Below are 21,570 nucleotides of genomic sequence, written 5' to 3' on the forward strand. Positions count from 1 at the left end.
TATATATATATATATATATATATATATATATATTTCTTTTTAAAGTTTACTCACCACTTACAATAATTACCTTTATTAACACGTTGATTTGAACACAGCAAAACTGATAAGCATTTAATGGCCTTCACCAGTTATCATCGTGCTACTGACTGGTCAATGAAATAGTCACCTTAGGCATAATAAAGATAGGGATACTAGAATTTGCCATTTGTAATTCATAACAAGGTATACTTTGCACAAATGCAAGCACACTGGTCAAGATCTCTTAACGCGTGTGGTTTAAGTATTATTTTGTTACTCAGATTTTATTTTTATGGGAATCAAATATACCTAGAAAAAAGGTAGGAATTGAAATGATAGTATTTTGATTCTCTAAAATCAAATTTATTTATAAATAGCTTTTCAAATTTTGAACCAAATATGAAAATATAATATTTTCATTTTAAAATTTCTAGAAATTGTTTATAATTCATCCATTTTTTTATTTTTAATATTGGATTAACAATGGTATTTTTCTAATTTGTGATCAACTGTGGTATTTTTCTAAAATGTGGGATGATTTAATGTACGGCATACAAATCGGACCGTCCGATTTTTAAAAGATATAGAAATCGGACCGTCCGATTTTTAGGTACACAAATCGGATCGTCCGATTTCTGTACTCGAACCGTTCGATTTGTATTGAAAAAATTAAAAAAATTTGGAGTACACAAATCGAACCGTCCGATTTGTAGAGGTACAGAAATCGGACCGTCCGATTTGTAAGAGGTACACAAATCGGACTGTCCGATTTGTGTTTAAAAAAAATTAAAAAATTTGAGGTACAGAAATTGGACCCTCCAATTTGTGTACTTCCACAAATTTAAAAAACACCAAAAATTACAATGTTAAAGTATATTACCACTTCTACTTCTATAATAAAAAAATTAGCCTAATTCCTCCAACCACACACACCCTTAAAGAATTCAACAATGTTTGCATGCTTTGGAAATGATTTATAAAAGCATATAAGAACGTTGTTTAATTGATGTAGTCCACTTGCACCTAATGGAAAAGGATTTTGTTTGCATGATTTTGAAAATTAGATAGTAAATTGTCTATGCCAATGGAATGAACTTGAGCATCAAAACGTAAACTAAGGCATAAATTTTCCAGATTTGTAGAGACACTCTTTTGCCTAAACGGCTAAACCTGACATTCCAATCAAATTTCAAAGTTCTAACAAATATATTTCAGAGACCAACTAATAGATAAAAGGAATAAACTTGTACTTAACTTTGCTAGCATACTGTGTATAACTCTCACCAAAAGTCTCAACCATTAAAGCCTCCTCCAGTTTTGCCTTCTGCCTATAATACAACAAACAAACTGCTACAACAAACAGCAAACTCAAGGGTGCACGAAGCGCAAGGAAGTTTGTTACAAATAGAAGCATAGTTGATGAGTATATTGGATGACGGACCCAGCGATACGGTCCAAATTGAACAACAGCAGTTGGCACCACCACATTTTCTGAATACTTAGCAAGATACAATGTTGCATTGTACTGCATTAACAGAGTTGTGAGAATTAAGGCCCAGATTCCAAGATTGTTCCACCCACCTGGTATCTGGTGAAGCTCTGGCCCTTCAAATGCTGCAAGCCAATGGGCAAACATGATTCCCGCACTAAACCCAAGGCGAGACGTCATCGGCAAGTTCACATCCCATTTAGGGTCATGGGGACGGGTAAAATAGTCTCCATATAATCTCTTTCGAACGCTAACATTGAAGAAAAAGAAATAATGATACACAAAAAATAAAACAAAAGGCCAGCCTTCAAGGTAGCCATTGAAAAAACCTGGCGGAACCAGAGTGAGCCATGTAAAAGCTGATGTAACAATCGCCAATTGCTCGAACATGTTTGCCTCGCCATGCAAATGTTTCCCAAAGCAGTGTAACCCGTAAAATGCAATCAATACAGCTACAAACCACGGCCAAAACAACCATGACCAACTAAAATACATCCAGAAGAAAGGACTGAAGAGTGTATTCACAGTCCATTTTGTGGCTGCAGCTATGATGGATAATATCCCAGACCACTTCACAATATCAATGGGAGTCAGCTGCAAAAGAGCCGCTTTTACTGACTCGGCCGAGAAACCTCTCAAGTGCATTTCGATTGGATTATGAGGTTTGGTGCTGGAGTTACCAGCAACTGAGCATCTAGGAGCTGGTAGTAGATCAGCCCTTTTTCTTGTTGGTTTCAACAAGGAGAATTGCTTTCCATAGTAGCAATTCAATTGGGAACCAATGAGTATAGATCTGCGGTGAAATCGACCGTCATTATTAAGTATATCAGCATGAAAATGCTTGTTGAAAGGTCTCAGAGAGACGCTATTGCTCACGATCGAGAAACCAAAAGAGACAGCTTTGGAGTGTGAAAGAGCCTTTGCTACTTCCATAACTGTGAAATCAAATAGCACTAGCCTTCCAGAGAATACAAATTCACAAAACCTTCAAATAAATTGACCTACTCAAGGGTCACAACGATAGTAACAGTAACCCACTAATATATGATAGACCAACATGGTTGTACATTGTTCACTGTTCTCCTACTGCAAGTTCATTCAGCAACCAAGACATTGTTAACTACTCAACATAATTCAATCTCTAAACAGTGTAACTGAGAAAACATGAAAATGAAATGGAAACTCATTACTTTCAGCAAACTAGATAAGAAGAAAGAAAATGAAAAGAAAAAGGAATAAGCCAAACTAGTAGTTCATGGTTGTCAACCAAGACTCGAGAGAGTTAACTCTCAAGTCTACTATTCACATCTACAGACTGTAGACTACAGTGCTATAGTAACAATGAAGGGAACCAAAAGAAAATGTCAAAGCCGAAAAGAAAAAAATGGAACCCAGAATGAAATAAACTATTTAATTGGCGTGACTAACACCTCAGCTATATCTTTGATTTATGCAAGAAAAATGAAAAGAAGGAATTATCATAAATCTCATATGTTTACACCATGTAGTTCTAGGGTTCAACAATTCAACCTAACAAGTAACAAGTATTGTTAATTATCAATTTGTCATACCTTACAGACGAGCAGAGAGCAACAGAAGGAGCTTGGAAGTTGCAGGCGGCGGCGGAGGACAGCACAAAGAAGTGGCAGGCAGAGGCACGACGCGAAAAGCAGAGGCGGCGGCGCTGTGAGTGAAACACACACGAGGGAATTAGTGTTATCTTTTTTTGATTTTTTTCCCTTCATGAGTGAAACGACGTCGTTTTCCTTCATAATGTGAAAACCGGCCGAATCTCAGTTCGGTTCGACCGGACGGTTCTTAACCGGTTTGACCATCCAAAGGTGGTTTTTGAAACGGGCGGTTATGCTTATTAGCTGAACTGTTTTTATTGTCGGTTCCAATTCGAAAAATCGGCCGATTTTCCAAACCTTGGTGTAAATAGATTAGGGAAGAAATGAGAAGGGTAAGGAAGACAAGTGCTAAAATAGATTAATGTGTCATGGATTGGATTTAATGAAAATTCAAGTTGTTTTTGTTTTACTAAGCATGAAACCTCCTGGTTTTCCTTTTTTCTTTTTTTAGGAAACTTATTATTCTCTTATTTTGGCATAAAATAAAGCCTAAAAGAATTGGAAGGAATAACAAATGGTTATAACTTATATTTCATGACAAACAAAAAAACTTAATAACATATTTTAAAGGATGTTAATTTTAATTTTTAAAATGTGAAATTGAAAGGAGTGTGGATGAGGAAGATTAGAGGATTTGAAGTTTAAAAATAAATTCAGTAAAAGATGTTGGAATTAGATAGGTAGATATGGATTGGAAAATGTTGAGAGAAGGGTGGAGAAATAGAGTGCATGGATTGCAGAATTTTTGTACATTTTAAGAGTATTTGATAGGTCATAAACTAGCTTTAAGATGGTGTTTTTTTTAGGTACTGAGATAGAGACTGGAAGACTGAGATTCAATATCATATTTATTGGTTCAAAAACTGATACTAAAATTTCTGTCTCTGTCTCTCAAAATTTTTGAAAAGTGTGGTTAGTTGTATTATGAATAAAGTATTTCTCTTTTAGTTGGTAAAGGTAGTCAGCCATTTTTTCTATGGGATTCTTCTAAAAGAAGGTGACGGCACACTCTCCTTTGATGAATTATATATTTTATAGTTATGATGATATCCATCATGATTTGTGAGATGCACAACTAGAAGATTATGTTTAAGTTAGTTATTGGATGAGTTGGCTTTGACAAAGCAACACGTGAGTTCATGATTAATGGGATAAATATGCATCATGTCATTGTTTACATGTGATTAATTGGTTGTGATTGCTTAATTAAGTGATTAAGTATTATTGGTGGAAACTCAGGTGCAGTCGACTTCACGTAAAATTGATAGCTGAAAGCTGTTACATGGTTTAACTGATTTGACTAAGTTTTCATCTAACGGCTCTCAGCTATCAACTTCACATGAAGTCGACTGTACCTGAATTTCTACCACAAACTGTAAAGTGTGGATTGAAAATTATGTTTTATTTATGTACTATTGGATAAAAAAAATAAGGAGTTATAAAAAAAAATTAGGCAATTGATATGAGTTCGAATATACCCTTCAAAGGATTTGAGGGAACCTTAAACTTTATGATTTGGAAGTTAGGATTGATTTGAAAGTTAGGATGCCTAAATATTGAGATTTTTTTATGTAGTTCTTATCTAATTTCATTACGTTATTGAAAATTTTTAGTTTTTTAAATTTTTATTCACATTATTTTTTTTAATACAGACTATATTGTGTCCTGTTGATAGACAAATTAATCAAGATGAAGGAGAGTTGAACTTTTGGTTAGCTAGTAACAATTTTTTTCTTCTAAAATCTTCAAATGCCCTTTGTGTGTGCAATGTACATGTTAGTGTTTGTGTCTGTATGTTATTTGTATATGTTTCTATACACTTTTGACTTTCGTACTATATTCTTTTAAATTTGAAAAGCCACCATAATATGTTTTTTGGATTATCAAAATCTCTCTCATACACGTATAAAAGGGAGTGGATCCTTTTTAGTAAAAATAAAATTGGATAGTATCAAATATTTAATTTTATTTTTTATTTATTTTTTTATCTCACTTATAAAATTAAAAATAAAAGATTATATTTTATTCTCTCAAGTGTTAAAAAAATTGGATCCTTCCACTTTTACTTTCTCCACAACCTCTATTGTTTTCTCTTTCATCGTCACAACTAGAACTGCATGCTTTCACTATCACACATCTAACCGCATTTCACTTAAAATCATCAACAACAATAATAACAATAAAAAAAAAAATCAAATTTAAGAAAAAATCAAATTAAAAAAAAGTGAGAGAGATCTAAATAGCCGGTCCAATATTAAAGTATACTAAGTGACGCAATGGTGACAAAATGGGCAGAAGGGTGAGGCTGAGGGCTTGAAATTTCTTGAAAATATTATGAATAAAATAAAAAAATAAATATTAAGAATATTTTTGAAAATATTGTTGACAAAAATTAAATAAAATTTTCATATATATAAAAGACCATAATTCATCAGATATTTTTATTTTTATAATTAAAATAGTTAATCTAATTAGTTTATGTATAAAATTAAATTAAATTGTTAAAGTAGTACTCATTATAAAACTATAACCATTATATTAAAAATATCTTTTTAAAAAGTAAATTCCAATTCTGTAGGTGAAGTTTGATATGACTAAATCTATTTTCTTTTTAGTTAACTTATATTGAATACTTTGTTCATGAAAATAACAAATACACGCTATAATTTTAACTCTCATTATAAAAGAAAAAAAAAGTCTAGGGGACCAGCAAATTTATTAAAATTTGGCCAGCACTTAGCTAGTAAAACAAAAATTAGTGATTCTCCATCATTAGATAAAATCTCACACTATTAAATATACTATTGATGGCTAATTGATGGCTACAACTCACATATCTACTGGCCCCCTAGCACTCCTCATAAAAGAATTACAAATTTAAATTTATGATAATTGTCTAATTTAATGGGTATGCTCTATTTAGAGCCAAAACTATTCTAATGTCAGAATTTATAATCTCAAATTATTGTTAAACAAATCAAAATAAATGTCTAAATTCAAATTTCATTTTAAGTTATGCTCCTTTTGTTTTAACATTTTAGAAGGACTCTATTAAATCAAATATTTTTTATTTTAAAACAAAAAAATTGAATAAAATATCTATCATTAATTATTTTTATTCAAGTTTTTCATACATTATTGATCTAAAGATAGATATCCACTCACCTCGATCCTTACCTTAATAAAAACACTGCTTTAACATTTTTTTTTTATTTTTTTTTTGTTTTTTTCTCACCTATCACAATAGATACCAACAGCTGAAAAACAAACTCCAACAATTTTTCAAACAGAACCAAACTAGAAGAACAGGACAAGAACTTTTGCTTCTTGAAGAGATCACATATTAGAAGAAGGAGAACTTTTGCTTCTTAATAATTGGCATAGACATGCATATCTCCACCACATTTTCCAGGATCATCAAAGATAGTGTTCAGATTGAAACTACTCTCATCAGGATCAGCCATACACATAAGGTTGATGTCATCCTCCAATCCACTACCTTCACCTTGAAAAATATCATTCATGTTGAACTCAGATAATTCGGCATCCATGAAACTCCATCTCAGATCCCGAGAAAGTATGCCGTCGATATCTGTGTTTGGCTGCTCTTTTTTCTTCTGCATATTTTCTGTATAGATATAGATCTTTTTAATTTTTTTTTTTTTACTTTATATTGTCAAATGTAAACTTTTATCATACAAAATGTGAAATTAATTGTTGAAGTTTTCAAATAGTGCAAATAAAAATCAAATCATTTAACAAATTTGCATCAAATTGTCCTGTTAAAAAATTTTGGAGACAAATTGCACATGAACTAAAGGTCATAATACATTTGACCTAACTAGATCTTTGATCAAATATATTTTGTAAAAAAATATTTAATTAACTCTAATATTTTTTTACTGAAATGACCTAATTACAAAATAAAAAATAATGTAAAGATTCAATTGAAAAAAAAAATATATAAAAACTTAAATTAAAAATTTAATAAAATTATAAAAATTAACATATTAATTAAACTTATAATATATAATATATGTATTATATTACCTTTTTTCTGGTTATCTAAATTTGTTGGATCTGCCACTACTGTGGAAGGAGCCTCCTGCTCCACTACTTCTGCTTCTTTAGATTCAGTAGAGATTGGAGTTATATGTGTTTGTGCTTCTTTCATAGACGGCTCATTCTTTTTTATTTTGTCAATATAATTGCTTATGTCAAAATTTGTTACTGCATTTATTCCTCTGTACTCTATAGCTGCTCTATCATATGCTGCTGCCGCCTCTTCTTGAGTGTCTTCAATATCAAAAATCAAATTAAAAAGTATAATAGCTTAAAGAGAGGGTTAGTAGCTAATTTATTGATAAAAGAATAAAGTTAAAAAAATATATTGTTTAAGGTATTTATTTAAATATGAAAATACTAAAAATATTTTTTCATAAATTTTTTTGTGTAAGAGTGTGGTTTTGTTTATTTCGTCACATTTTAAAAAAAAAAACACACTTTTATAACATATCAAAATCAAATCTTATAATTTATTGTCTAATAATAAAAAAAAAACATTTTCATATGAAGACAATTATAAAATCTTCATAATAATATCCAATTTTTTAATTGCTTATTACAGAGAATCACATAAAATTTGTTATTTCTTGCAGTACTACGACTAGGAGGCGTAGAAGTCACGTGCCCTCCAAAGATGTTCATTAATTATTTTAGTTTATGCAAAGTTAGATATTTTCGTGTCTAACATTAAATTATTAAACTAAATCAAATATTGTATTTTAATAATTCATCTTTAAACATTAACAATTTCATAAACTATTTTTTTGACTGAACTCTAGATCATAGTATATAATCTCACATACTAATACTAATAATATTAGAGTTATTTTCTAAAATAATTCTTTAAATTGACCATATATATTAAAATAGTCTGTCAAATTTTAATTATACAGATTGTATTTTTAAGATAAAGTATATTTTTTTAGTTTGTCAACAATTTTAAAAATACTTCTAATTTTATTTTATTTTAATTATATCCCAAAAAATTTTTATTTGTACTAAATATCGTCCTGACAGTTAAACTTTGAAAAAATTTAGGACTAATCCAACAATAATATATTATAACTATCTTTGATTTGAATTTGGATCCTCTAAATTTTAAAGTTTTACTTGATAGGATAAAGTGTGTCTTTCATTCTTAAATAGTTTCTCTCTTATATTTTCTCTTATTCCTACCTATAAAATAAATGGTGAAAGATCACACTTTATCCTTTAGAGTAAAATTCAAAATTTAAAAAATCAAAATCTCTCTTGATTTACTTGTGTTGATGGTTGTTATTATAAAATTATTGCTAAATTAGTTATAAATTTTTTAAAAAATTAGCCATCATGGATATATCATTTTTTGGACAAAATTAAAACAAGCTTAAAAATATTTTTTAAACTTTTAGCAAATTTAAAAATATATATATTTTATTCTATTTTTTAATCGATAAAAATACATCATATTAGAGATATAATATACTTTTGCCAATCTTAAAAATATAATTGATATAATTATAATTTTAAAATTATTTTAATACACACAATCAATTTCAAATACCACTTTAGAATTTAACTCAATAATATAATATTAAAGATGATATAATAAGATCTATAAAATTCTAGTCAAATGTTGGATAGAACCTGACCAACTAATCATAAAATTAATATTATTTAGTAGTAGTCAATTTCTATTTAATAAAGAAAAAATCTTTTGATATATCTAAGTTTTATGTGGGTTTAAGATCAATTAGCCATGAATTAATTAATTAGTGAAAAAAATTATTATTACAATTAAAAAAGAATATAAACACATTTATCTAAAATAATACATTCTAAATGTTTAGGTTGAGTCTAAACACATAAATTAATTAGTGCATTCCTTTTTTTTTTATAATATATAGAAGGATAAAAACATTATCTGCTGCAGATAAATTAAGGGACAAAGAAGAGAGTATATAGGGATAGAAATAGAGAATTATTGGAGTGAAATGTGTATACATTTGTTTTATGTTATTTTTCAAATTGTTATTAATTATAAACTTATTAAAAATTATGATTAAATATACTAATTTTAAATTTTTGGTAAATAATTAATTTTTAACTACAAATTATGTTTTAATTTATTAATGAAATTAAAATATTTACAACAACTAAAATGAAATAATAACATATTATTTAAAAATATTAAATTATTGTTATTTTAATTAATTAAACATGTAAAATCTCAATATGGGACCAATATTAGTCCATATACTATCGATAAAGAAAGGGAATCTCTTAATCTCCCTTCACGGGTGGCAAGCGGGGAAGCCCGCCCCGCCCCGCCAGAAGCTTATTCTTTGGTGGGCTGGCTCGCCCCGCCCCGCCTAATGAGGCAGTCCTAGAATTCTAGTCCGTTTCGCTTAACTGCGGGTTGGCGGGTTGGGGAGCTAAGCCCGCCAAAGTTCTTTTTTTTTTTATTATTAACTACTAAGTAATATATATAATTTCACAACCATATTAATAAATTTATAATTTCTAATAGCATAAAAAATTATATTTTTTATATTCATAAACATTAAAGTCTTTGTAATTATAAATATCTAATAAATATAATTATAAACCAAATTTTCATTCAAAATATAAGTATAAATATTCTCTCCAAAACAAAATAAATATAATTCAAAACATAATTATAAATATTATCTCCAAAATAACACAAACATAATTAAAAACACTCAATTTTTATCTTTATACTCTTGTAAGTTAGATTGGGGAAGTTAGGTATTGGCAAAAAAATTGTAAAAATACCCCCTCACTAATAAAAACCTTAGCCCGGCGGGGAAGCCCGCCCCGCCCCGCCAAAGCCCGCCAAAACCCGCAGTTTAAGCGGTGCGGGTTAGGCGGGCTTTTGCTATTTGGCGATCCCGATTTTCTAGCCCAGCTCGTCTTTTTTGGCGGGTTACGCGGATCGGTCCGGCGATTTTAGGCCCGTTTGCCACTCCTATTTCTCTTCTCTCTTATATATATATATATATAATTGTGTGTAGCTTAATATTTATGATGAATTGGAGTTACTCTTACTACTTCAATCTAACAAAAAAAAAAAAATCTTTTAACTTAAAAGAGATATGAAAGAAAAAGGAGAGAGAAAAAAAATTGACCGAATGTTAGTTGAAAATAATTTACTAATAATTTTCTTAATGCTTATATTAACCTTAGCTTTAGCAATATTTTTTTAAAATTATATATTATTGGCAATAAATCAGACAACTTTTTTTTCCCTCGAGAGATACCACAATATTTTCATGGGAAAGATTGTGTAAGGTTTCAAAGGATTAAAGCCGAATTTTATGGTGTTTATGAATTGGTGTTTAAATTTTGTTTAATAAATTTTAATTTTTTTAAAATTATTTATTGTTATATTTTTTAAATTAAATATTATTTTTTAATTTTTTTTAATAAATAAATATTATCTTTTAAGCACAGTAGTATTCACTAAGATTAAAATGCTTGATTTATAATTGTAATAGAAAAGTAGGAAATTATGATTCATGATAAAGTGCTTATCAACTTTTGAACACGTTGAATCCATCAACATTCAACATGCTGAAAGTGGGAATGCACGTGTCTCTGTACCGTTTCCACCTGTTGCATGCTAATTTCTATTTTGCTTTAGGTAAATAAAAATCTTTTTATACCATTTAAATTTCCCTCTCTTTATTTTAGGTATTATCAACTAACTTTAAAAACTCTCAGATTTGCCACACTGAACATTTTTTAAACAAATGAAAAAGAAAACCTTTTATAACATTAATTTACTTAAATGTGCCTCTAACACAACAACATGCAAATTCTTATTATTTACTATTTTATTTTGCTTTGAATTGGATTTGGTATTGATATACTATTTTTTTATATATATTTTTAGGTGTATATACAAGTGTATAACTATTGTATAGTTTTAACCTAGTAAAAATTATATATTATTTACAAAATTCTCATTTTAATTTTTTGCATAATGTTACTTAAAATAAAATAAAAGACTCTTGTCATTAATGAATAAAACAAGAGGTCAAACGAGGAGTAATAGTCAAATTAGTCACTAAAAAATAAGATATTTTTTAAATTATTTTTTAATTTTTATTAATTAAATTGATCGTTTAAAAATTATAAATTAATCATATTTGTTATTTAGAGACTCCTTAACAATTTTTATCAATACTTAATGACGTAAAATATTAACTGACAGTATACATGATATTTAACATGTTCAATTGGACTAGATTATATATACTTATGAAAATCTATCAATTTAATCATTAAGTTATATTGGGAATATAGATTATGTAATTGAAAAAAATATTAAATTAATAGATTTTGATAAATATATCTAATTAACGTTTAATTAGATACGTCAAGTATATGTATGTTGTCAATTAATGTTTTTTATTACTAATTGTTGATAAAAATTGTTAGTGAAGTCATTAAAAAATAAATATGATTATTTATAATCTTTAAATAATTAATTTAATTAAAAAAACTTTTTAAAAAAAATTAAAAAACATCTCATTTTTTAGATATTAATTTAATTATTAATCCGATCAAGTATAAATGTATTCTGGTAGCACAGGTGGACCATGGTACAATTTAATGACAAAATTAAATGGAATTGTTAAAATAGTCAAATAGCGTAAATAAATAAATAATACTACTTCAAAAACTTTTAAAATTAATGAGGTAATCTTAACTTAATTAAAGTCGAAACATTATAAAGTACTATATAAAGTATTTGAGCATTGTTGGTGTGGGGACAGAGTCACAGACAAACGGGCAGTTTGGTACTTAGTAGTCTGCCAACTGCACTTGCAGAATCATTCGGCATATTTGACAAATACAAAGGTTGCTTTGCATTCTTTCAAATTCAATTTTTTTAACAACCATGATAAAAAATTTAAACCTAAAATTTTGTGTATGGTATATTTTGATTATTTTCACCGCTAAACTGTTATCCTTAGTTGCTTAAATTTTACACAAATGATTGGAAATCCTCTATTTTTTAACTAACATGTAGCAAACAAACTTAATTTAATTAATATGTACTCTAGTTTTTCTTTGTCATCTTTTTCATTTATTTTTCAAACAAATACATATATTTTGGTAAAAAAATTATTAGTCACATAACAATACTCTAAAATTTTGTAAGTTAGAATGTAATTTTTTTTTTTTAACTTTGCACTTTCCTATGACACAAAATTAAGTTTAGGAACATGCAAATTTAGGGAATAGTGAAAAAGAAATTTACTTACTATAGGTCCCCAGATAAAGGTACTTGTTGCCATTTACTCTTCCAATTCGTGCTTCCCACCTTCCATTGTGGTGATGCCTACTCAAAAATCCAGAAATATTTCAATAAAAATAAGAAAAAATTTCACTTTTTTTTTTAGAGATTTTAACATGATATTTTTTTTTCTTTATTTGTAAAATATACATTTTTATTTTTTATAATTTTTAAAAAATTTTATCTTTAATTCATTTTAAATTTGTTGTGTTAACTAATGTTAATTTTATCTATTTTTCAAAAAAAATTTATATGTTACAAAAATATCTTTTAGCAAAAATTTTATTTTTTGATTAAATTTTGTTTTTTGAAATATCTTTTAACAAATTAATTTTTTATTGATTAAATTGTATTTATACCAAAATATTTTGTAAAAATTTTTAGATAAAATCTAAAAAATTTGGAGAAGGAAAAGCATGGATCCTCCGTAGACAACCTTCAGAATCAGAAGCAAGGTTGATTGCCATTTGTGTTTTTGAAAAAATAATTTGAACATTAAAAAGATCATTTTTTATCTTATAAAAAAATAATTTAGTCATTAAATTTTTTTAAAAAAAGATTTTAGTAAAAATACAATTTAATCGATAAAAAAATAATTTTTTAAAAGGTATTTTGATAAACAAAATTTTATCACAAAAAATTTTTGCAAAAAGATATTTTTATAAAAATGGGTAGAGTTACAAAAAAATTTAAATAGATTAAAAAAAATTTTTAAAATTATAAAAAAAATGTTATTTTAATATTAAAAAAAAGAGTGTAATTTTTTCTAAAAATAAATAAATAAAGTCGACCGATAGAAATATAAATACTTTAAATTAAAGTACGTTTAGAATATTGTATCGCGTGCACTGTGTATTAGGAATGTAAATGATCTTAGCCTCATGGTTGCACAATTTTTTGAACGAATTTGAATGAATAGTATAATAAAAAAGATTATTTATATAAAAAGGGTGATGTATAAATAAACTAACCTAGCCACTCCACGATACTTGGAAACTCCTCTTGAAAATCCACTGCTCCTTCTTCGCAGAGAAGCCAAGTATTCAGTCTGTGAAACATCCTTCATTTCCTCAATTTCCTTGGCATATGTTTCCATCTGCATTGTTCATCCAAAGTTAATTAATTATAAGTTATATATAATCTTCCCAAAATATAAGAAAAATTGGCTTTCAATGTAACAAAAATTGCATGCTTGGATTGTATTTTAATTTTTTAGGATTTTGTAAAAAAAAAAAATTACAACATTTTAAAAACAAAAATATTAAAAATAAAAATACAAAATACCAAAAATCTAATCCCATTTAGATAAAACGTCGAAAATAAAAATACTAAATACCAAAAAAGACTATGTCATTTGAGTTATAACTCGTTAGTTTTTTGAAAAAAAAAATACTATAATTTTAAATGAAGATATCATTCAAATTGTTAAGTATTTCCTAAGCAACATAGTTATTCACAAGTAATTTTTTTATAAAAGATAGGGGGATTCGAACTCGCGACCTCTTATACATATATGCATGTATGTATTAGTATACCGGAAAATTTAAGATTGTATTAGGTCCCCAATACTTTAGAGCAGCAAGATCATAGGAGCGAGCAGCAGCTTCTTCTGTATTGTATGCCCCTAAATTCACATGTAAAGTCACAATAAGTAAGTTAATATTTTTTTTGTTTAAAAAAAAACATAACATATATTTTTCCAAATTTATAAAGAAACTCAATATAATTAAAAGTATATCATTAGAATTAAAAATTCATAAAAACCGAAAGCTTGTGTGAGATCCAAGATTTATTAGGGAGACTTACCTAAATAAACTAAAGCAGCGACAGAAGTGTATGTGAACGTTGTCATGGCAGAGGTTGTCATAAATAGATTAAAACATGGCAAGTGAAAACACAGGATAAAGTCAAAACACTTAACATAAATAACAAAACAAAACATTACAGATCTCCTTGATTTTCAACTGCTTTTTATTCGTTAATTCATGTTTTGAATACACTATAATTTAAGAGAGTGACTAGTGCAACTCTTTAAATGTTTATGGTCATTCTATTCACCTTTAGGTAGGATTCTCTATTTGAATAATAATTGAAAAATATTTACTATCTATATTTTATTTCTAACTTTAATATATGTTTGAAGAAGTCATATGTATTAAATCTTAGCTGAGTTGTTAACTAATTTATTTAATCTAATTCATTTTTATTAATAGATTAACAGTAAATTAATTTTAAAAATAACAAATAATAATGGAAAATATATTGTGCACGTAAATGCTGTTAAAAGGAATTGTAATTATTTTTAAAGAATATTCTCAATTTTCAAATGATTGAATTATCCTAATTTTTAAGAATGTGAATATATAAAAAAATACCTTAGTAAAATCCAATTATTAATAATCTGACAAGCAATTATTTTTGTTTCAAACCTTATTTTGTTTCAAAACTTTCTTCAGGTACTCAATGTTATTCAAATATAGTAAAGATTCTAACTTGGCTAATAAAGATCACAAAAACATTGTTATTGTCTATTTTTGTGACCATATGAAATGGATCGAAAATTATAAAAAAAGAAAAATCAACCGAATAACATAAATCATATAACAAAATTGAGTACAGTTTAGAAGAAATTATGCAAAAAAAATATATATCAAATGTAATTTATAAAACTTAAGTACGTCGAATAATCAAATTAAACTTTTTTTACACACATCTATTAAAATATTTATCATTTCAAAAAATACAATTCCATAGTTGTATTAAAAAATAATTTTCATCATAATATATCATAATAGTGAGTTTATTTAATAAAATTTATAAATAAATAATAAACCTATGAAACAGTAAATGAAGATGGACAAATAAGAGTGAAAACAGTATAATGAAAAAAATTTAATTACCTTGTCGTCCCTTCTTACTCTGAATATTATTCCAAGAATTCTTGTCCCACAGATGAGCTTCAAACCTCCCTGTCCACCTATGCCTATGGATCATTAAACATATTATTGATTATTAAAACTGTCAATAGAGACATGCAAATGAAAATAAAAATGAAATCAAACCTGGTGACTCCTCTGTAAATGGAGCTTCTTTTGTTGACACTGCTATTGTCATAGCTATTTGTTTTCTTCAATACTTTATTCTGTGATAACTTCACATTATTACTGCTATTTTTGCTTCTTGGATACTTATCATTATTATTAATCTTTAATTCAAAACCAACACCAACAGAAGATGATGAAGATGAAGAAGAGGAATTAGGAGACCTCTTCATCTCACCACCACCACCACCCTCTTCGTCCAATAAGAAGAAAATATTGCACTATGTAATGTGTATTTTCTGTTTTCTATTCTTCTTTATCGGAACAGACAAAATGCCTTTGAATGTGTGTCAACTCCCTCTCTCTCTTTTATGACTGTTTTAGTAGATTCTATATATACGAGGGCTTTCTGTCATGCACCTTAAAAACTACCGAGAGTAATGCACTGCTGGTGCATGTGGACCTCTCTTTAAACCACATATAACAAGTAAAAGTAATTGATGATAAAAATGTATAAATGGTTAGATGGCTCTAACAGTGTGAGGTTCTGTCCTTGCAGCTGTCCTTTGCACAATCATCACTGTTGATAAGACCTTGCTAGTTTCTCTATTGTCAAAAAATTAAATAATAACCCATAATAAATTGAAGAAGATGAAACAATGTAAATAAAAATGAAGATGAACACTAAACTGATCTTACTAGTATGAAATCCAAAATCTAACAGATCTGAGAGAGCAATTCTTCAATTGTAGCAGTAGAAACTATGAAAGTGACTCATTAGGATAAAAAACAGAAACAATACTAATGTAAATATTGTAATTGTTTATTATATTTTTAATATCGAAACAGCTTTAACAGCTTTTTTTGGTAACCTAAGGTTGGTTACCAAAACAGAGAGATAGACTAAGAAATGAAGAAGGAATAATAAAAAGGTTGGACAAATTGATAACTAGGCAAATGGGAGAACATAAATAAATAAATAAATTTATCTTTTTCTGGAATTAAAATGTCAAAATTATTGTTAGAGTGGTGGGAACTTAAGAAGAAGTGAAGTCAAGGTAGAAAACAACTAGGGAAAGGAAGTAGAAAAGGAAAATAGAACAGTGAATGGTTTTGTTTTGAACTTGGGTTAAAGATTTGAAGATGAGTTAGTTAATTGACTATAGGTGATGAAATTTTACGCTTACTCTTGGTGTATAGTTTCTAACACTTGGCACTCTGCAGACATGCTACCAATGAGGATTTGGATTCTATGCTGGCTTTCCTTGTTTGGGAATCTGTCCAAGTTCGTTGCCACCATGATATGTGAATAAATTATTTAAAAAATTTGTATGAAATGATTGATTTTCTTTGTTAAAAGATATTGTATTTGTATAATAAATTATAAATAATTATAACTAACATATATAAATTTATTTTTGTTAAGTTACCAAAAAATTAATAAATTATAAAAATTCAACCATATTATCAGACTATTTGTTATATTTTAAATGTTAATATAATTTATTAAATTAAAATAATAAAATTATTCATGTATATACTATAAAACACACAAAATACAAAAATAACATATCTTAATAATACAGAGTGCATAAAAAATATGTACTCCATGCGTACTTACTAGTTGTATATTTGATGTATCAATTATTGCAATTAGAGAAACATATTATTAATGTGTATAATATGGAGTGGTTGTGATTTTAAACTTACAATAATTTTGTTACTTTATAGTTATTTCATATTTCTCTAATCAAATAAATTTTGTAATTGTACTTTTGAAATTTCTCTGACTTTATATTGACAATAATTTTGAAAAGTAACGATTAAAACATATCATGTGAACATGAAACTTACAGAAAAATAAGCTATAGAAAAAAAAGTAACGCAGTTCCTCATGTTAGCTATTTGTACATCCCATATTAAGTTAGGAAAATATCATATATATATTTTTTAAGTTTATACAGATAAAAATATTAATAGAGACGGCACATGCTTATAGGCTTTTTTTTTTAAATTAAATAAATATTTTATTTATCAAAATAAATATTTTTAAACGTTTTTAGGAAAATGTACTTTATGTATTATTTCGTTTACCATATAAATGAAATAATATTACATGTATTTCGTATGTATTTCGTTTATACTAAAATAAAATAAGACTAATGTTCATACCCTGCCCCAACAGTAAAGGTCCAGGTCCAAACAAAAGGCCTAATCCCACGGATTGAGCCTCACCCAATACCAACCTTCGTCCTATGAAGTCGGTTCTCATCACGACTTGCTCTAAAGAAGTCGGGCACGAGAGTTAGCTGGCAGATAAACGCTCATTCAAATGAGTAACTGCCCCTAGAATTTCTCTAACCACTTCCGAGAGCCATATCCTAACCTCCCTAAGATAGTGGGACGGTTAACACCCTAAAAAGGTGGCACTACTCCAACGGTGGTTATTGGTTCACCACTATAAATACACTGACACCCCTCAGGTATCTCTAAGTCTCAATACTCTCTAGACCTGCTCACACCCTTGCTGACTTAGGCATTGGAGTGTCTTTGCAGGTACCACCCCCATTCCTTCATGAGCACAAGTCGGATGGAGGCCCCCGAATTGCAGACCCACTTGAAAGCCTCCTCCTTCATACGTTTGGGCCAACCAACGCCATCCAGCCCATCAATCTCCGGTTACCCACCGTAACATTGCCGCCGTTGCCGGGGACCTGAGAGATCAACCAGTGATGGCGGACAGATTCCCCGAAGAGGGTCATGTGGAGTCAAATTCTGAGCAAGAGAATCTGGACACAGCCAATAATGATGCAGACTTGACCCTCCACCAGGAAACCAATGATCAACACAGGGAAGGTACCTCAGGAGTAAAAAATCCGAAGGTGAACTCTTCAGAAGGGCGCAAATTAGAGAAAGAGGGACCATCCCATGCAACTGAACTCATGGGATTAGTCCACAGTCGCCTGGAACAGTTAGAACAAGAACGGGAGCGACAAAGGGAGACTGAAAAGAACCTAAAAGAGGAGATGGAACGGCGAAAAGAGTTAGAAAGAAAACTCTTGAAGTTAGAATCCTCCCTCAAAGGTCGCAACTCCCGTGACGAGCGAGAAGAACCGCCCCTAGGAGGGGAGGATCCTTTCAACGAGGACATAATGAGGGCAAAAGTTCTGAAGAACTTCAAAAGCCCCGATATGGACGGAACCACGGATCCGAAGCATCACTTAAGCAATTTCAAAAGTCGGATGTACCTAGCTGATGCTTCCGACGCTACGCGATGCAAAGCTTTCCCGACCACTCTATCGAAAGCAGCGATGAAGTGGTTCGACAGCCTCCCCCCGAGGTCGGTCACCAGTTTTGAAGACCTCTCGAGGAAGTTTTTGATGAGGTTCTCTATCCAGAAAGACAAAGTGAAACATGCACCGAGCCTCCTGGGAATAAAACAGGAGGTCGGAGAATCCTTACGAGCCTATATGGTAAGGTTCAACAAAGCATGTTTAGAGATTCAAGACCTGCCCACAGAGGCAGTCATAATGGGGTTAGTCAATGGACTTAGAGAAGGTCCCTTCTCACAGTCCATATCTAAAAGACACCCCGTCTCTCTAAGTGATGTACAGGAAAGAGCTGAAAAGTACATCAATATGGAGGAAAATGCTAAGCTGAGAGACCTGAGTTGGCGACCTGGGCACCCTCCCTCAACAAAAGAGAGGGAGAGGAAACCAAGAAAAAGGAAGAACTCGGTCTCGAGAGGCCAAGAAAATACCACTCTTATACTCCTCTAAAAGTTTCTATAATGGATGTATACAGAGAGATTTGTAATGCTGAAAGGCTGCCGCCCCCTAGACCCATTAAAAATAAAAAAGGGGGGAGCCGCAGCGACTACTGTGAGTACCATAAAATATATGGTCACTCCACAAACGACTGCTACGACCTTAAAAATATGATAGAAAAGCTGGCTAGAGAAGGTCGGCTTGACAGGTATCTCATAGAAAGGTCGGACAGTCATGGAAAGAGAAAGCGAGATGATATGGATAGAAGAGACCCACCACCGCAGACTCCGGAGAGACATATCCATATGATCTCAGGGGAGTTCGCGGGAGGGAGACTCTCCAAATCCTCTCGCAAAAGACATCTCAAAAGAGTCTACCAGGTCAGAGAGGAGTCACCCGACCTCCCTACCATTTCATTCACAAAAGAAGATGGGCAAGGAATAATCCCTGGACACGATGATCCAGTAGTAATAACTATGATCCTGGCAAATGCCAATCTCCACAGAACCCTAGTAGATCAAGGAAGCTCAGCGGACATCCTTTTTAAGCCCGCTTTTGACAAACTAGGGTTGGATGAGAAAGAATTAAGAGCCTACCCCGACACCTTATACGGATTAGGGGACACGCCAATAAAATCACTGGGATTTTTGCCCTTCCACACCACTTTTGGAAAGGGGGAAAATCAAAGACTCTGAGTATAGACTTCATAGTCATCGATGTGGGGTCAGCATATAACGCTTTAATCGGCAGAGCTACTCTTAATCGACTCGGAGCAGTGGTATCCACTCCCCACCTTTGCATGAAATTCCCAACTTCAGCGGGGATAGCAACGGTAAGGGGAGATCAGAAGTTGGCAAGGAAATGCTACAATGAAAGCCTAAACCTGAGAGGAAAAGGCAGAGAAGTTCACACAATAGAGCTCGGTGGTGCAAGGGCTAGAGAAGAGCTGCGACCTCAGCCGGGAGGAAAAACCGAGGAGATGCAGGTCGGCGAAGAGGAAGGAAAAAATACTCACATAGGAGCCAACCTAGGAGAAACCCTAAAACAAGGGTTGACTAAGCTCCTAAGAGATAACTCCGATCTCTTCGCCTGGAAGGCCTCCGACATGCCTGGGATAGATCCCGAGCTCATGTCCCATAGGCTCTCGGTCTATTCGGGATCCTGACCTATACAACAAAGAAGACGCAAGCACGGCCCAAAACGAGCCCTAATAGTAGAAGAGCAAGTACAGGCGCTCCTGGAAGCTGGCTTCATCAGAGAAGTCAAGTACCCAACATGGCTAGCCAATGTAGTGCTAGTCAAAAAACAAAATGACAAATGGAGAATGTGTGTCGACTATACCGACCTAAATAAGGCCTGTCCCAAGGACCCTTATCCGCTACCAAGCATCGATACCCTAGTAGACTCCAGCTCGGGGTATCAATACTTATCATTCATGGACACCTACTCGGGATATAATCAAATCCCAATGTATGAGCCAGACCAGGAGAAGACATCATTCATCACACCCAGAGCTAATTTCTGCTACGTGATCATGCCATTTAGATTGAAAAATGCAGGGGCCACATATCAAAGGTTGATGAATAAGGTGTTCGCCTCTCACCTTGGGAGCCTAATGGAAGTATACGTCGACGACATGTTGGTAAAGACCAAGAAGGAAGTCGACCTCTTGTCAGACCTTTCACAAGTCTTTGACACCATAAGGCTGCACGGGATGAGACTAAATCCCGCAAAGTGCGCCTTCGCGGTGGAAGCAGGGAAATTTCTAGGGTTTATGCTAACACAAAGAGGGATCGAAGCCAATCCCGATAAGTGTAGAGCTATCCTGGAAATGAAAAGCCCGACTTGTTTGAGAGAGGTCCAGCAGTTGAATGACCGACTTGCAGCATTCTCCAGATTTTTGGCAGGATCAGCACTAAAATCCCTTCCACTGTTCTCCTCATTGAGAAAGGGATGTCAATTTGAATGGACCCCTGAATGCGAGGAGGCATTCCAGGAGTTCAAAAAGTTCTTAAGCCAACCTCCTATTCTGACCCGACCCGTAGCTGGAAAAGACCTCGTCCTATATTTATCTGTAGCAGACAAGGCTGTCTCATCAGCCTTGATAAGAGAAGATGAGGTCGGCCAACATCAAGTATATTTCATCAGTAAAGTTCTACAAGGCCCTGAGCTAAGGTACCACAAACTAGAGAATTTTGCCTACTCCTTAGTAGTAGCCTCACGAAGGCTACGGCCTTACTTTCAAGCTCAC

General features: G+C 31.0%; 2 protein-coding genes across 2 annotated transcripts; both read right to left on the reverse strand.

Moving 5' to 3' along the window:
* Positions 1-1,134: 1,134 nt before the first annotated feature.
* On the reverse strand, positions 1,135-3,232 carry LOC130943832 (uncharacterized). The gene is made up of 2 exons (XM_057871868.1): positions 3,082-3,232; positions 1,135-2,596 (listed from the first exon to the last, which is right to left on the reverse strand). Exon 2 carries the CDS (start codon positions 2,441-2,443, stop codon positions 1,244-1,246), a length of 1,200 nt encoding a protein of 399 aa, XP_057727851.1. The 5' UTR covers positions 2,444-2,596; positions 3,082-3,232; the 3' UTR covers positions 1,135-1,243.
* Positions 3,233-6,422: 3,190 nt separating this feature from the next.
* Positions 6,423-15,925, reverse strand: LOC130946684 (ethylene-responsive transcription factor WRI1-like). The gene is made up of 8 exons (XM_057875521.1): positions 15,574-15,925; positions 15,412-15,494; positions 14,318-14,326; positions 14,047-14,135; positions 13,483-13,607; positions 12,480-12,556; positions 7,192-7,437; positions 6,423-6,769 (listed from the first exon to the last, which is right to left on the reverse strand). The coding sequence occupies exons 1-8, from the start codon at positions 15,783-15,785 to the stop codon at positions 6,510-6,512; spliced, it is 1,101 nt and encodes a 366-aa protein (XP_057731504.1). The 5' UTR covers positions 15,786-15,925; the 3' UTR covers positions 6,423-6,509.
* Positions 15,926-21,570: the final 5,645 nt, after the last annotated feature.

This window comes from Arachis stenosperma, chromosome 8, assembly GCF_014773155.1.
Source record: "Arachis stenosperma cultivar V10309 chromosome 8, arast.V10309.gnm1.PFL2, whole genome shotgun sequence".
Classification (NCBI taxonomy): Eukaryota; Viridiplantae; Streptophyta; class Magnoliopsida; order Fabales; family Fabaceae; genus Arachis; species Arachis stenosperma.

What these genes read in the sequence shown, in the direction of transcription:
- LOC130943832 (XM_057871868.1), bottom strand. Translation starts at nt 2,443, where the DNA reads ATGGAAGTAGCAAAGGCTCTTTCACACTCCAAAGCTGTCTCTTTTGGT.
- LOC130946684 (XM_057875521.1), bottom strand. Translation starts at nt 15,785, where the DNA reads ATGAAGAGGTCTCCTAATTCCTCTTCTTCATCTTCATCATCTTCTGTT. An exon ending in ATTTACAGAGGAGTCACCAG is followed by an intron (nt 15,495 to 15,573) that starts GTTTGATTTCAT and finishes AATGATCCATAG; the next exon opens with GCATAGGTGGACAGGGAGGT. An exon ending in ATACAATCTTAAATTTTCCG is followed by an intron (nt 13,608 to 14,046) that starts GTATACTAATAC and finishes TGAACAATGCAG; the next exon opens with ATGGAAACATATGCCAAGGA.